Source organism: Eupeodes corollae, chromosome 2, assembly GCF_945859685.1.
Source record: "Eupeodes corollae chromosome 2, idEupCoro1.1, whole genome shotgun sequence".
Taxonomy (NCBI): Eukaryota; Metazoa; Arthropoda; class Insecta; order Diptera; family Syrphidae; genus Eupeodes; species Eupeodes corollae.
This window is the reverse complement of record NC_079148.1, coordinates 69,502,612-69,519,236: the sequence shown is the minus strand read 5'-3', so window position 1 is coordinate 69,519,236 and position 16,625 is coordinate 69,502,612. Positions and strand designations below refer to the sequence as shown.

Below are 16,625 nucleotides of genomic sequence, written 5' to 3'. Positions count from 1 at the left end.
CGCCCTATATTTTGGCCAATCTGTTTTCCTATAGTTTCGGAATTGGATCGGTTTTGGGGTCTCTTCCCCTCCTAGCTTGGCATTAAAATCGCCCAGGACTATTTTAATATCGTTGCTAGGGCACTGCTCATATGTTTTGTCAAGAGCTCGAAGAACATATCTTTGGTGTTGTCGTCTTTCTCTTATGTGGGGGCGTGCGCGCATATCAGGCTTATGTTGCCGAATTTAGCCTTGATGCGTATGGTCATGAGGCGCTCGTTGATGCACCTATAGCTCAAGACTTCTTACCTAAGTCTGGCTCCAATGACGAAGCCGCATCCAAATAAGCGCTGTTGGTTGTTGGTAGCAGTTACCATAGTAAATATCGCAGTTTTTCATCCTCTTTTTGCCCGGCCCATCCCATCGTATTTACTAGGCACCCGATGTTCACCACGGTGAGGTGAGAGTAGGAGTTGATAGACAGAGGTTGGTTTTGAGAAAAACGCTTGTGGACGCTTGTATTCTCTTGAATCCACATATGTCTACCATTTGAACATCGTTGAAAGACTTTAGAAAACAACAAATTGCTATACTCATTGGAAGTCATCTAAATGTAGTCACCAACGTCTTGCCAAACCACGTCCTTAGGTAGTTTATGCTCAACACAACCAGCATCCCACAAAAATCATCTGGTCTTGATCTTTTAAATAAATTCTAAAGTTTGTTATGCGTCTAACAGTTTTAAATTTTTGTTTTTCATGATTTATTTTCCATATTTTGATGGCTGCTTCTTATTTCTTTAAATTTTAATGGTTTTTAAATTCTTCTGCAGTCATTTTTTGTTTAAAAATTTCGCGGTAATTTAAAGTAGGATGATGCTGTTGGCAAGAACATTATCCAATATCAAATCAGTGGACAATCGTCCAATTTTTTGAAAATACAAACAAACTATAGGCTGCCTTTTTTTACTGCCAATTTTGACAGATAAAATTGGGTGTTTACATGGTTGATAGAAAATTGGTTAGTTTTTTTTTCGAAAAATCTGCCAATATTGGAAGATCTTCCAATCGTACATGCTTAGCTTTACTTTTGATGTTCAAAAAGGACACTGGATATTTTTGTAATCGCTTGCTCAATTATAACTTGTCGCAGAAAATTACAAAGAAAAATAAAAAAAATAGTTACCTTGACTTTTTTAACTGGTCAATAGAACGGCGAAAGTTAACTTCGGTTTGTTTGATTTATAAAAAAGCGGAGGGCAGCGGTACGTTCTAACGTTCCAGCAGGCCCAAGTTCTGTTTGACCACTTCTAAAAATAACCACAATCTTCTTAAACAAAATGCTTTGCTTTTCTTTTTGCTGTTGCAGTCAAAATTGGAACGTTATCAGCTGTAAAGTAAAAAAATTAATTTCATCATTAAAATTCTAAAATGCATTGTTTCTTTTTTTAAAATTCTTGAAATTATAATTTATTTTACCGCATCAATGGACAGGTTCAGACGACATAAAGGACTTGAAAGTTAGGCAACTTTCTAGTATCTGATTGGCCAGCTGCTAAAAAATGACCTTCCAATTAAGGCAACTTTAATGGAGAGTTGACTGAAAAGTTAGTCAAGAAAAATCTCCCTTACTATCAAGTCAAGTCTGATTCTATCAGTTCTGACAGTTGATAATATTTTTTTCATTCAACTGAAAGCTGAACTTTATTAAGGTATGATTTATTTATTTTCTGCACGACTTGATTAATTGCTTTCTTTAAAAGGGTTCTTTGTCAATTTGGGAAAGAAATAACTAATATTTCTTTACAATACAAAATACAAATCGTGGTGAACTTGTAGCTTGCCTGAGGAGTGTTTTTAAGTTATTTTGTTGGTTGGTACTTTTTGTACTATGAACTTAAAGTAGAGATTTGCGAAGTAAGGTTCTGAAATGACGCTTGAAAAACTAACTAGTTGCGTCGGTCAAAATGTACGTTCACAGAATAAAGTTGACTGCAAATAGAGTCCCTTATGTTGGGTAAACCTGCCCAATGTTTTGTTTTAACTAGTGCTGTAATAAGTTTTTTTTAAAAATGAAGAATAAATGTTCAAATCATGGATTTTAATCATAGCTATTACTCTAGCCACTAAATTAAATGAATGAAATATTGTATAGCATTCTTCAATATGGGCTTTCATTTAGAAAAGCTTGACAGCTGTCACTTTTGAAGTTGGCATCAAATTGGCTACGCCATTAATGAATAGGTAACTAAACTCTCTTCAACAACGCACTGAAATTATTTTAAAAAATTACAAAAATAATGAACATTTTACAGTCACTGTTAACATTTTTGCAAGATATTTCTTAGCGGTATTTGTACAGACAATATTCTGTCGAATTACTTCGTTGCATTCCTCCTCTCAAACAATTTAGCCATGATATTCCCACTTCCAGGATTGCACTCATTGGCTTACCCCTGAACTCAATTCGGAAGAACTGTCAAGTATTGAGATTCTTTTTGTAACCACACATTAACAATTTGGAATGCTTTCCCCAACTATTTTTGCATCTAATCTTTATATTCGAAACCTTAAGCCCAGTATCTTCTCTTGAACGATTCCCTATTTTCTAAAGAAAGATTGAGTTGTGTAAGTAAGATTGAGTTGTGTTTAAACTTTAAACACCTTACTTTACTTCAAATTATTCCATATTTAGTCTTAAGTCTTGTCAAGTTCAAATAAACAAATCAAACCACCAAAATGTTGAGACTGACAATTACAGAAATGCAGAGTAGAAATAGATCTAGGTATTACGCTTTTCGGGTTTGTATACGAAATAGTCCCCAAATCTTTTAAATTCTGCCGTGAAAATCTTGATTCTGAATAAATCACCAATGGCTCTAGGAACGGACTTTTATATATATGCAATGTAATTTCCTTTGAAATTTTTCCCATTTTCCAAAACATAAAACTTTTTGGTTGTTCCTGCTTTTAAGCTCTTATATGGCTCGTGAATATTTCTAGTTTGAATTGAATGTGATGATTAAAAAAAACACGAGCTCATTTTCTTTAATATTTTGTTTGTAATTGCGTTTAACTAAAACATAAACTCGTTTAATTCTTCTTTGCATTACGCAAAGCCTTCTTTCTCGTAGCTTTCAACTGATTGAAAACCATGTTTTGTGCAAAATCTCTTCCCAAAACCGATGAAACAGTGTCAATAACAAGTTGCATCGCAGAATGAGGCCAATATCCAGTAGTTTGACCACAAATTCCTACGGTCTTTAAGGCTGCGCTTGCATAACAATCCGCTGATGGCGTCATAAGGCTTGTTTTGCGAATTTTCGACATATTTGTAGCAACAAAACCCGGTCGAACACTTTGTATTATGACACCTTGATCCTTGTATTCCTGTTGTAAATCTTCACTAAACTTGTCCACGAAAGCCTGTAATTGTACATAATTTCAATTTTGTTCAAAAAACGTCATTTAATTTGCTTATGGTTTTAATAATCGTACCTTCGTTCCACTGTAGACACTAAGGAGTGGATTTGGAATTACAGCAGCAAGAGATGAAACATTAATGATAACTCCTTGCTTTTTGGCCACCAATCTTGGCAAAATCATTTTGGTCATATAAGTCACAGAATGGATGTTTGCCGAAACTATGTCCCGAAGGAATGTTTTATTATCATCGGTATAGGTTAGGAAATATTCCGGATGGTGGTAGCTTATGCCTACATTGTTGACAAGAACACCAATATCAATGCCTTCGAGATTTGTCTGGATTTTTTCGTATATTTCTGGTCCTCCAGTAAAGTCTATGTCAATTGTTTTAATTTCAACTTTGGTTTCATCAGCTAAATTAAATATTTTTTAATTAGTTTAATCAAATCACTTCGTAAACAATAAAATTTGGCTTACATATTTCTTTGGCGACTGTTTCTAATTTGGATGACGATCGGCTAATTAGCACGATATTAAGACCTTTTTTGGCGAGCTGTAAGAAGAAAACAATTGTTTTGTCATTATCTTTTAGTTTTTGGAAGGAATATTAGTTATGCCCTACAGTTGGGAAAGTTTTTGGACAGCAATAATTTCGTGTTTTTAAAACATTTACCAACTTGATAACTACGTTAAGACATTTTGAAGAAATATATATAAAAGCGCACCACGAAGAAAGTATATAAGAACCTAATGCCATCAAAAGGTTACAAATTTAAAGTTCCTCAATATCTACAAAATAAACAAACTTACATCAAAGGTAGAGTTGACATCAGCTCTTTATGAAGACGGTAACTTTGTGAAGTAGGGGCAATAAAAATAACCGCAATAAAAGTATGATACCAAATTTCAAAAAATTGATAAGCCAAATTGATACGACAATTTTTTTGTGTGTTTTTAAACAAATTTATAAATGTTATTTTTATATGAGTGTCAAGAATTTAACTTAACGATCGTTAATTGGAATACAATTCTTAACCATTTGCGTTTCAAGAATGGAGTTTGCTCCATATAAAGTGATTTATGGCTCTTCTATTTGCAGAAGAAGAACTGGTGTTTGAAAAGGTTTTGGAAAGTAGCTTTAATGTCTTTCAAACACAATGTGAAATTACTTTATAAAAAGAAAAATGCGCGCTTCAACAACTCGCCTAAATTAATAAAGTTCATTACAGAAATGGTGAGTATTTTGCAAAACTAAACATTGCGAAAAACTAAAACTTTTAGAAAATTTAAGCTGCTGTAGCAAGTAAGCGATGTTAGGAATCCATAACATATGCGTGCATAAAAAGTAGCCCGTTGTAGTAGACTAAGACATAATGTTTTCGGTTTCTTGTCAATCAATATCAGCAGACCACATAACACACTTTTTTGCATAGAGATTTTGATCTTAATGGCTAAATCACAGTTTGCAAAACGTAATTAAGCTTCAAACCTTGAGAGATAAGAAGAAAGTTTTCTTATTTAAGTATTTTAAATTTTTTTAATTTATTTTATTTTTGTGTAAATCAAACAGATCTGAAATAAAACAAAAAATATTACAAATGTCATCTGTCAAAATAGAAAATAGATCTATTCGAGCATTAAGGCCCAAATATAATAGGCATATGCTAGCATATGCGCGCATAAGTAAACGTGCGAATACAAAGAATCTCATTACGACTGAACATAATGGAGTCTAGCTCCGTTTCGTTCAATTTTTCTCAGTTTCGTTAACTTAAGCACAGCTAAAGGCCCAACTATAATAGGCATAAGCAAACATAAGCTTATGTCAAAAACCCAACGAAAATTCACTTAAGTTTGCGAAATTACTGCATAGCCATAATGCAATTTTGCTCACGTATCTACATGTCAGATTTTACTTATGCGGCGAGCGACTGGGATCGCTCTTGCTTAAGTGTGCTTAAGTTAACGAAACTGAGAAAAATTGAACGAAACGGAGCCAGACTCCATTATGTTCACTCGTATTGAGATTCTTTGTATTCGCACGTTTACTTATGCGCGCATATGCTAGCTTATGCCTATTATAGTTGGGCCTTAAGCAAGAGCTCTCCCAGTCGCTCGCGGCATAAGTAAAATCTGACATGTAGATACGTGAGCAAAATTGCATTATGGCTATGCAGTAATTTCGCAAACTTAAGTGAATTTTCGTTGGGTTTTTGACATAAGCTTATGTTTGCTTATGCCTATTATTGTTGGGCCTTTAAGCTCGAGCTTAAGATACATATTAACGATCAAAAGCGAGCACAAAGCTTGAGGTCACATTTCAGATTGCCTCATTGAAGTCCATTGTTTTTATTCAATATGTCAAAGTCGGCACGACCGACATCTAATCAGTTAACTAAGAACTCAAATACACAGCAATGTCAAATGTTCGCTAATTCAGTTTTGTAATTCATCTAAATGATCCCGTTTTTCGTAGAAAAATCATCCACTTCGGTATTGAGGCCCATTTTCACCCATGAAGATACATTTACAAGTAGAAATGTCAAAAATTGTATTTAAATTTCATTTTAATTAACTAATTCCAATTTTTTTTACATCAGTTAGATACGTCTCCATACCCGTAGCATGATGGTTAGTCGTTGGACTGCCATGGGAGAGGTCTTGTGTTCGATCCCTGCCTATTCCATGTAAAGTTTATTTCATGGTACTGCCTCCTGCGAAGAATTGACAAATTCTCCAAGAGTAATTCTTGTCATGAAAAGTGCTTTCTTAAATAAGCCGTTTGGCTTCGTCTTAAAACTGTAGGTCCCCTGCATCTCTGACAACAGTACTCGCATACAGGAATGGTTGAGAGTTGTAAGTCACTACTCCTTAGTTCTCAACGGACTGCTGCGCCACCCAATATATTTATTATTTATTTACGCCTCCGAATTTTAATGGTGTTTTTACTCAAAACTGAATTATAAGTACATTTAAGCGACCATTTTAAGACAATTGAGAAACATTGTGAACTTATTTATGGCCACTTTTATTTTTTAAAGGAAAAATGCAAAATATTAAAGTAACATTAGTTGGATAAGGATAGTAGATATAAAACAAAATTTTAAAAGGAAGAGGAAGTACTCTTTCGATTTCGGCTCTAATTTTCTTCATAACGTTAAATGGCTGCGTTAAATTTAAGATAGAAAGTATCCGGATACCTTTTTGTTATGGTTTTACGTTTAAAAGCTGATCCAACCACAGCTAGGATGTGAAAAAAGAAATCCAAATGTATCCAAGAATTTCAGTGAATAATTGAAATCTAAATGTGTGTCTGCTTTCTGGGAACAGCCTAAAGTTGTATTTATATGTTGGAAAATTAAAACTTATAATTCGAGGCTATGTAGATTCGTGAAGTTGTATTTTTTTCCATAAAATACGTGATGATCTCTCACATTAACAATCCCTTACTTTATTATTCCGTTTGCAAAACATCACTATATTGTTTATTTTGCAAGTTCCTGAGTAGTTGTAATTCTTCACCTTCCAAACATAGACCTTTAAAGAAAACGCTAAAGCATTTATGCTAAAACGGTCTTAACTTAAACACGCAAAACGGTATAAAAGCAATTTACGAATTCGTAGTCGTTCTAAAGGTTATAAAATCAAGTTTTTGAATATATGTATTTTAAAAATAAAAAAATAATGTTGAAAACGTTAAATTAGAGTTCGATTTAGAGGTGGAATTAAAAATTAACTATTAAATTAAATTACTCAAAAAAATAAAGAAATTATGCACATTCAAGGTTTTTCAGAACTTAAGATGGAGTCAAATGAAGACATTTTTTCAAGATATCAAATGTCGAAAAAAAATTCTATAATTTTTAAAAATCAAAAAATAAAAACAATGAGTTTTTGATCATAAAATATTAAAGAGTTTGTGCACAATAAAAATGATTGATAACTGTTCTATGGGGGTATCCTTCTGGAGCCATACAAAAATATTAATTTTATTGAAAGAAGCCAAATTAAGGAAAAAAATCGTAACGAAACTTTAAAAAATCTGTCGATTGAAAATATTTTCTGTGAAATAAAATAAGTTTGAAGCCAATATTTTTAATTTTTAAAAGCTATTTGAGTCGAAAGTAAATTTTTACCAACTCTAATTAATTTTTTTAGGTTTTTATTTTTTGTAAAAAAACTGTCAATTCGATTTTTCTCAACATTTTTCAGAATGTTGAAAACAATATTTCTTATAAGATAAAATAAGTTTGAAGCCTAAATTTCAAGTTTTTGAAAAGATATTTGAATCGATATTGAATTTTTACCAACTTTGAGTAGGTTTTTTTTTAGATTTTTATTTTTTATAAAAAAAACTGTCAATTCGATTTTTCGAAAAATTTTATCAGATGTCAAAAACATTATTTTTCGTTGCACAAAATTGTTCTGGAGATGAAATCATATTTTAGTCGTAAAATGTTGGAGGTGACAAATTTTTTTTTTCAGTTTTTATGATTTATAAAAAAAACCGTTAGATGGATTTTTTTCAAAAAATATACTTCATTGATATCACGTTACAATATATTATATAAAATTAAATTCAAGTGTCTAGCGTCATTAGTTCATGAGATATTTAGGGTTAACCAAAATTTTCACTTTTTTTTAAACTGCTATGGTAAAAAAACACCCACGCAATTTTCTTGAGAGCCCTTTCTGCATCTTTCTGCCTTATTATCTGTATAACAAAATTTATTTGAAATCGATATCTCATCTGGTTCTTGAGCTATGGACGACGAAAAAAACGTCGCGAGCGTACGGACGTACCAACGTACGTACACACGCACGCACAGACATCTTTCTAAAAATCTTTTATTGCAACTCTAGGGACCTTGAAACGTCGATAAATGTCAAAATTTTCAATTTGACAAATCAGACCCATTACAATAACTTCCTATGGGAAGTTAATAAAGATTTGTACTTTGCAAATATGTATATTATTAAATATACTGTCAACGGGCATGTTATGTTTTAAACTAACCTTTAAAAAGCCGTTTTTGGTTGTTTTAAGCATTTATGGAATGGCATATTTTAAAAATCTGATACAAAATTCAAAGGTGAGACTCAAATTCAGGACATTTTGGTTTCCTTAAAATCACTTTATCATGTCAGGTTTTTTAAGTAAAATTGAAAATGGGTATTTTTTTATATTATAATTTACAGTCCAAAATTGTTGTACTTTAATTAAGTATTGTTTTGTTTGTGGAAGATAAAAAAAATAATGTTGTTTTGCCGGTATTTGAATAAAATTACGAAGGAAGGGTTTTGTTTCAAGTTGGACAAAAAATTAAGTCGATTGAAATTTTTAAGTTCAGAACTTAAGTTGAAACTTGTGGATTTTGATAAATTCAAACAACTTGAAACTCTAAGCCCATTTAACGAAACTTAACGAGAGTAAATAAGGAGGTTTCGTTTTGAAAAATCGGAAGTCATCTTTCGACATTTGGCATTTGAAAACTACGACGTTTCTAAAAATTAAACGATGTATTCTACGTGCAACACAAACAACAACAAAAAATCTTAATTTTGCAAGTAAAGTTTCCTGAAAGGGTCATTTCTCAAAGAAGTAATCAATCTAACTACTCACCGAGATCTTGTGTTTCAACACGTTTTTCTTTGGGGCCATATGTGAAAGATAAGTTCCATGCTAATGCACCACAATCCATTCAAAGCCTTAACTTCAATATGTGATTTTATCGAGGACATAAACCAGCAAATGAGCGAATTGGTTATGACAATCTTCATGAAAAGGATATGGTGCTGAGTCGGCAATTTGGGTGGTATCGTTTTCCATTGTTAAATGACATACCTTTCCTCTATCAAAATGTATTAATGGAACCATTTGATGCTAGTAGCTAAACATCTTTTCAGTTTTAACTTTTAAATGCACATGCATGCGTCAGTTTAGTAAACGATTTAAAATCCATAGCTTCATCTTTTATTTATTACCTATATTCTTACATACCTACCTACGTTCTGATGATGATAAACATAAAAATATGAAACTAATCAAAGCTTGGGAAAATCTAAATCTTTTGACCCTATCGTCGTCGTTGCGGCCGTAGCTAGTGGAATCCATAAATTCACTTCAATCTTGATGTGCATTTTCCTTTTTGATTGCAAAACTTTATTTTGAAAAAAAAAACTTCCATTACCAATAAACAATAAGCCTAGGAAGTGTGGATATAATTATAATCTATGCACTTTCATAACCCATTATATTCTATACCTTCCTACTATTTTCGGAATTCAATTAAGTTGTAAGTGTTTTTTGTTCAAGCTATATTAATGCATTCCTAGTTCAAACAAACAATTTAAATACTTAATGACAAATCGAAAGATGCAGTTGAAACTTTGAAAAGAGCAATTACCTGCTTAATATTCATTAAATTTTGTTTGCTTAAATTCAAAGTTCTAACATTTCCGCAAAAATGTATAAAAGAACAAAAATGTAAAAATATGAAAAAAGTAGAAAGGGTATAGACACAAATAGGTAAGGTACGAGTACTTACTGACTTTCGATGTTGCTTTAGACAACAATCATATTTACTTTAAGATTTCAGTTAAAACATTTAAGTATAAAATGTGCAAGGTGCATGCAAATATTATGTTATTATCATTAGTAAGCAATTTTGTAACCAGGTTATAGCTCCAGAAGTAGTTTTCGTGCCTCAATACAATAAACACAAATTTGGATAAGTTGATAGGTCATAGGTTTAGTAAGGCATGAGAAAAAAATAAATATAATGCAAATTCCATTAAAATAAAATTATAAATAGAATACCCATAGCCCCCTAGCTTGGGTTACATAAATTAAATAGAAAAACTAAAATTCATTACAGTTTTGTATCGATCTAGAATTTAAAATTATTCTAAAGTCAATTGCGATCGATGGTAATCGAATAATTCATTCAATGAACTTTGATTGACTTAATTTTCTGTAGGCCAACTTTAAAAAAAATAAAAAATAAACAAAAATTTTCTAGGTAGATATTTTATACGTCTTGGTCTCTCAAGGTACCTTACCTACTTACTTAATGTGTTTCAATGTGTTTGACTTATACGAATACATATATCGCATACTATTATGTACATAGGTGCAAATACCTCTGGGATAGTTTAACGGTAGAACAAAATTACATTTAATATTCTAGACATAGCACGAAAAAGACAAATAAAACGTTTGCACATTGACATTATTTAAAATGAATCTATAGAAGTAATCAACAAATTAAATTGGTTTGGAAAACCATGTAGGTAAATAATATCGGTTAGGTTGATGGGCTGACGATTGATAACGAATATCGCCACACTTAGACCAATGAGGATTCATTGTGTTACTCTGAAGCATTGAACTTCCTTGATGAAATCCAATAGGCTACTTCGTGAAATTTCTTCAAGATTATTGAAGAAGTATCTGCCTAAAAATTTGTTTCTAGTGTGAAAAAGTGTTGGATAGTAGCATAAGAAGTGGGATGTGTCTTTTTGTTCTTTCTCGCCACTGCATCCATTGTCTTTTTATGTCAATCCAATAGGTTATGACCTATTATCGCGTTTACAAGAATTCGTCAAGATTTATCACCTAGATGATTATTTTGATGGGATTTTGTTTTGTCCAATTTGGGCCATAGATTCCTGGCCGTGGTACAGCTTTCAAAACATCCACCTTTCATTGGTTTCTTGGAGTATTTTCTTACCAATGATGAATTTGAATTTACATGATGGGATGTATATGGTTGAGTCTTATTGTATTGGTTCAGTGTTCCTATCCTCATCATTTAATTAGGTTAATCGTATTATCAGGTAATAATACATTTTCCATCACGTTTTGTTTTAAATATACCTCTGAAAAGCAACGTAGTTCTTAAAAACATAGAGTACGATGATTTTACAAAGAACTTCTTTGAGAAATAACACTTTCAGGAAACTTTACTTGCAAAATTAAGATTTGTTGTTGTTGTTTGTGTTGCACATAGAAAACATCGTTTGATTTTCTTTTTTTTTCAAAATGAAACCTCTATATTTACTTTAGTAAACTTAATTTTTTGCCCATCTTGAAACAAAACCCTTCCTGCGTATTTTCATTAAAAGACCGGCAAAACAAAATTATTTTTTTTTACCTCCCACAAACAAAAAATACTTAATTAAAGTACACCAATTTTGGATTATAAATTATAATACAACAAAATACCCATTTTCAATTTTACTTCAAAAATCTGACATGATAAAGTGATTTTAAGGAAACCAAAATATCCTGGATTTAAGTCTCACCTTTCTTCCACATCAGATTTTTAAAATATGCCATTCCAAAAATGCTTAAAACAACCAAAAATGGCTTTTTAAAGGTTAGGTTAAAAACTTAAAACATAACATATCCGTTGACAATAAATTTAATGATATACATATTTGCAAAGTACAAATCTTTATTAACCTCCCATAGGCAGTTATTGTAATGGGTCCGATTTGTCAAATTGAAAATTTTGACATTTATCGACGTTTCAAGGTCTGTGCGTGCTTGTGTACGTACGTTCGCCAAGTTTTTTTTGTCGTCCATAGCTCAAGAACAAGAAGAGATATCGACTTCAAATAAATTTTACGACTAAAATATGATTTCATCTCCAAAAACAATTTTTTTGCTACGAAGAATAATGTTTTTGACATCTAATACAATTTTGGGAAAAATCGAATTGGCAGTTTTTTTTATAAAAAATAAAAATCTAAAAAAAACATTACTCAAAGTTGGTAAAAATTTAATATCGATTCAAATATCTTTTCAAAAACTTGTAATTTAGGCTTGAAACTTATTTTATCTTATAAGAAATATTGTTTTCAACATTCTGAGAAATGTTGAGAAAAATCGAATTGACAGTTGTTTTTTACAAAAAATAAAAACCTAACAAAAAATTAATAAAAGTTGGTAAGAATTGATTTTCGACTCAAATATCTTTTCAAAAATTTGAGATAGTAAGAAATGTTGTTTTCAACATTCGACACAATTTTGAAAAAAATCGAATTGAATGTTTTTTTACAAAAAATAAAACTCTAAAAAAAAACAATACTAAAACTTGGTGATAATTTACTATCGACTCAAATAGCTTTTCAAAAATTAAAAATATTGGCTTCAAACTTATTTTATTTCAGAGAAAATATTGTTTTCGATATTCAGTAATTTGTATATAAAAATCCAACAGTCCTTTTTTTCATAAAAAAATAAAATTTACAAAAAAATAGTACGCAACTTTGGTAAAAATTGATACGAGTACATATAGACAACCTTTTAAGCAAGACAAATCTACTACAGACGGGATGGGAAGTTATCAGTGTGGATGCAACCCAGCCTCTTTTCTTCTAAATACATTTTAAATGATTTTAGTATCTTACTAAGTTGTCTTAATTTCACATTTCTTAAGAGATTACTTATGGGTCTTCATTTGATGTTATATGGAGTTTTGAAAAATCTTGAATTTGATTCCTTTATGTTTTTGAATAATTCGTTTTGAAGTTAATTCTTAGTGTTGATTATGAATCCAAACTCGGATTTCAGCAATATGTGCTTGAGCTCAGAAATACCCGCTTTCAACATTGTTTTTATATTTTGATCAATATATTCTAAGAACTTGATGTTAACACTACGAATTCTTAATAGGATGGAAAATTGTTTAAACCATATTACGTTTTTGTGTCAAGAACCGTTCTTTTAAAGTTAAATTATGGGACATGAAGACTTACAAGACAATTGGGATTTTTTTTTTTGAAAAATACGAAACATACTGAACATTTTTAAACGGAAGAAGGGATTGTGACTTGGAAAATCATTTCGCAGTTTTTTGGCAAAAAAATAGTCTTAAAAGGCCTAAAACATTTAAGGTTTTTATTTCGAATTATAAAATATTTTATCTCATAAACTTGACGTGGTACATTGATCTTGAAGTCAAATTCTTACTGAAGTAACCAAAAATGTTAGAAAAAGTGTAATTTGATTACCACATACAATATCTAGTTACTAGTGTATTTTTTTGATTAATGATCACTTTTTAAAAACTATTTTGAAGGAAACAAAATTCTAGTATAGTTTTGAATGAGCAGTTTTTTGTTTGAGCAAGTAGTTAAATTTGATTGGATGTTTTAAATTAAAGAATTAAATAAGCAACCATTTACAATCAGTGGTTGTTTTTTGTTTGCTAATAAGATTTTCAACATTTATACATATGTACGTGATCACTGCAATCTGTATATTTCTGATGACTTTGAATTCATAATGTCATATATATATTATTAAAAATAAGAACCATATACCAAAGGTTTCTTTTTAATCTTTTTCTGTTCCCAAAAAAAACAACAAGATAAAAACTAATCATTTTAAAAGATAAGCTTTTCTTGCAATCGAATTTTTTAATTATCTTTACAATGCACCATCGTATGTTTTTGGTCATGCAACATTTTTTTCTTCTAAAACTTCTTTAAAAGACCACGAAACAAATTGGTTTATTTGAATTTAATTTAATATTTTTGTCCATCTCTTGTCAATATCTCCTACAGTTTTTATTTGAAACTTCATTCAATCGGCTTTTTGTCTTAAACAATGTAATGCTTTCAAGACCATCTTCTTTCTGTGGTTGAAAAATGTTTTAAATACATTTCGCAAGATAAATATATTACATTTTCTTAGCGCATCATATTTATCAAAACAAATCAATATTGAACCAAACGAACAGAGGTTGTTGCTTTAAAGGTACGTAGGTGTAATGTTTGTATGTTTCGTTTTTTTTTCAAATATTCTAATGAAGTAAAATCAATAAAACCACAAAGTTTATCAAATGACCGACATGATCCAATTCAATTTCAAATCATTTATTATGTGAATGAATTGACGTCATGTTTCTTTTTTTAATTCAAAACAATTAATATCTGTATTGTTGTAAATGATTAATATTCTATATAGACAGGAACCTTATAAGCAATTCCTTTCAAATCCTTATAGACATAGATATGAAACTTTTGAAATAATTGCAGGTGGTATGAATTTAGAACGAGCTCAAAAATGTTTACAATGAATTAATGGCTTTAATAATTCATGTTTTTACAGCACAAAAATCAATACAACACTCAATAAAAGATTTCACATTGACGTCTTCTAATTTTTGTGAACTGGTTTTTAGTCTTTTAAATAAAAATACTTTTATACAGCTCAAAATACAAATACTGGCAACATTTGGAGTCCATTCAAAGAATGGTATCCATAGATGACAAAGCGCTAATATTAATTGAATTTGTTAAGTTAGGTCATGAAATCATAAACGCAAGCCCAACAATTCGAAGGATTATGGTCATAGAGTCAACTTTGAGCAACAACAAAAGCAGAATTCAAAACCAACCCTTCCTCGTTAGAAATAACAAAAATAGTATGGCGTGACCTCGTACTTCAATATTTATGGTAACTATTTAGTGTAATTTTTCAAAAACAATTTTCTCACCGCTTTTGCATATGCTTTTCCGATACCATCTGTAGCCCCTGTTATCACTGTAAACAAAAACGATGATATAATGTTTTAATTAGGCATTTTAAGTTTTGAAAAAAAACACACTATTCACAATGTTTGTTTCTTTTTTTAACAAAATATTAAAAATAAACATACCAGCCCATTCCCCTAACCGCTTGAAATCAACCCTTGGCCCTAAGAATTTCGGCCCAAGAATATTTGAATAAAGCCAGGGTAAAACTTTTCTCACAATATGATAGGAAACAATTAAAAGGGCGATACTTGAAGTAATGCCCATCGAGGAGGAGGAGGTAAGAGCACCGCACGATTTATCGGTCATTTTTTCAGTTTCTTAAAATAGAAAACTATTTCGAAAAAAAAACAAATATTTTATATTTTTGACTCCCGAAAACTAGAGACGACCAACGTGCACGTTATCACAAACTAAGAATAATAAAAATTGTATTGAAAAAATCCAAAGCACTAGTGGTGTATGGTGTTCTTTGCTTTTGGAACTTCCCTTTCGGAATAAGTAATTCGAATACTATTACCCCACGACCCATTGGCTTTCTCTGGCTGCCATGGAAAAAAATTATATTTTATCGCTAGCGTACTTGTATTTGAGTTGAAATTCAGGAGGATTGTACTGAGCTGATTGCTGAATACTAACTACAAAAACAAAACTTAATGAAATTCAGAATCTATTCATACCCAAGTATTGGTGTTTTCGACGAGCGTCGCCGTTCGTCGTCGTCGGCGACGTGACAAATATGCGCAGAACACCGGGCTATCCATGGTGTGCGGTATGCGCAGTAATCAGCAGTTCCAGTACTCGTATGGTATTGCTTTTCCCCTATTTCCATACATTTGAAATTAGGGAGCGATATATGCACGCGTGATATTCAGAACTTTGCTTCATTTGGTCAGCTGTTTCACTGATATCTGTGTAGTTTGGTGACAGAAAAGCGATTCAAAGATATTATCGTACCTACATTCTGTACTTTAGCACAAGATTGTAGGTATGAACGTGGAATATAGATGATAGCGATGTTGGAGCTATAAACTTAAACATAAATATAAAAAACCGCATAGGTTAACTTAAATCGATCGTTTTTGGTGACTAGGGGTATCTTGAATTTTGTTTTTTTTCAAACACATGTGAAATATAAATCGATAAGGGTAGGAAATAAGGGGTGAAGACAAAGAAATGTGCAATACTTTAGGAAGGCGGTTTTAACAGTGGCGTAGGCAATATTTTGTTTAAACGATTGTACATTTCAAAGTTTCTTTTATAAAAAATAATAGGTTTTAATAACTTAGGCTTCATAAAAGAACTTCAATATTCAAAATTAGATAACAAATTCTATTCTACAGTTTAGTGTTAATCCAATTTTAGTCTTAATGCAATTTTTGTATTAACGTATAAAGTAGCAAAATAAAGAAAGCCTACAATTGAAACTATGTTTTACTCATTTTAGGAACACCAAATCTTTAGCCTCATAATAAACCTATTACCTCATAAATTAAAATTGAACTAAAAATTGAGAGTTTAGGGTCTTAGTATTTCTTTTTGTATTAATTTTGGAGTCTAGGAATTAGTAAAGTATTATCTTTATTGAATGCCAAACTGTGATACATAAAGAACACATTTTGTAGAAATAAGTTTTAAAATATCACTTTTGATGTGAAGTTAAAAAGGCAATGT

At 31.1% G+C, this 16,625-nt stretch overlaps 2 protein-coding genes across 2 annotated transcripts in view; both read right to left on the bottom strand.

Moving 5' to 3' along the window:
* The window catches only part of LOC129948258 (ATP-binding cassette sub-family F member 2), a 380,395-nt gene that overhangs the window by 85,928 nt on the left and 277,842 nt on the right, over positions 1-16,625 (bottom strand). The gene's annotated exons all lie outside the window — the stretch shown is intronic.
* On the bottom strand, positions 3,021-15,496 carry LOC129948265 (very-long-chain 3-oxoacyl-CoA reductase). Its single transcript, XM_056059195.1, has 5 exons — positions 15,077-15,496; positions 14,915-14,961; positions 3,882-3,957; positions 3,477-3,817; positions 3,021-3,404 (listed from the first exon to the last, which is right to left on the bottom strand). The coding sequence occupies exons 1-5, from the start codon at positions 15,258-15,260 to the stop codon at positions 3,072-3,074; spliced, it is 981 nt and encodes a 326-aa protein (XP_055915170.1). The 5' UTR covers positions 15,261-15,496; the 3' UTR covers positions 3,021-3,071.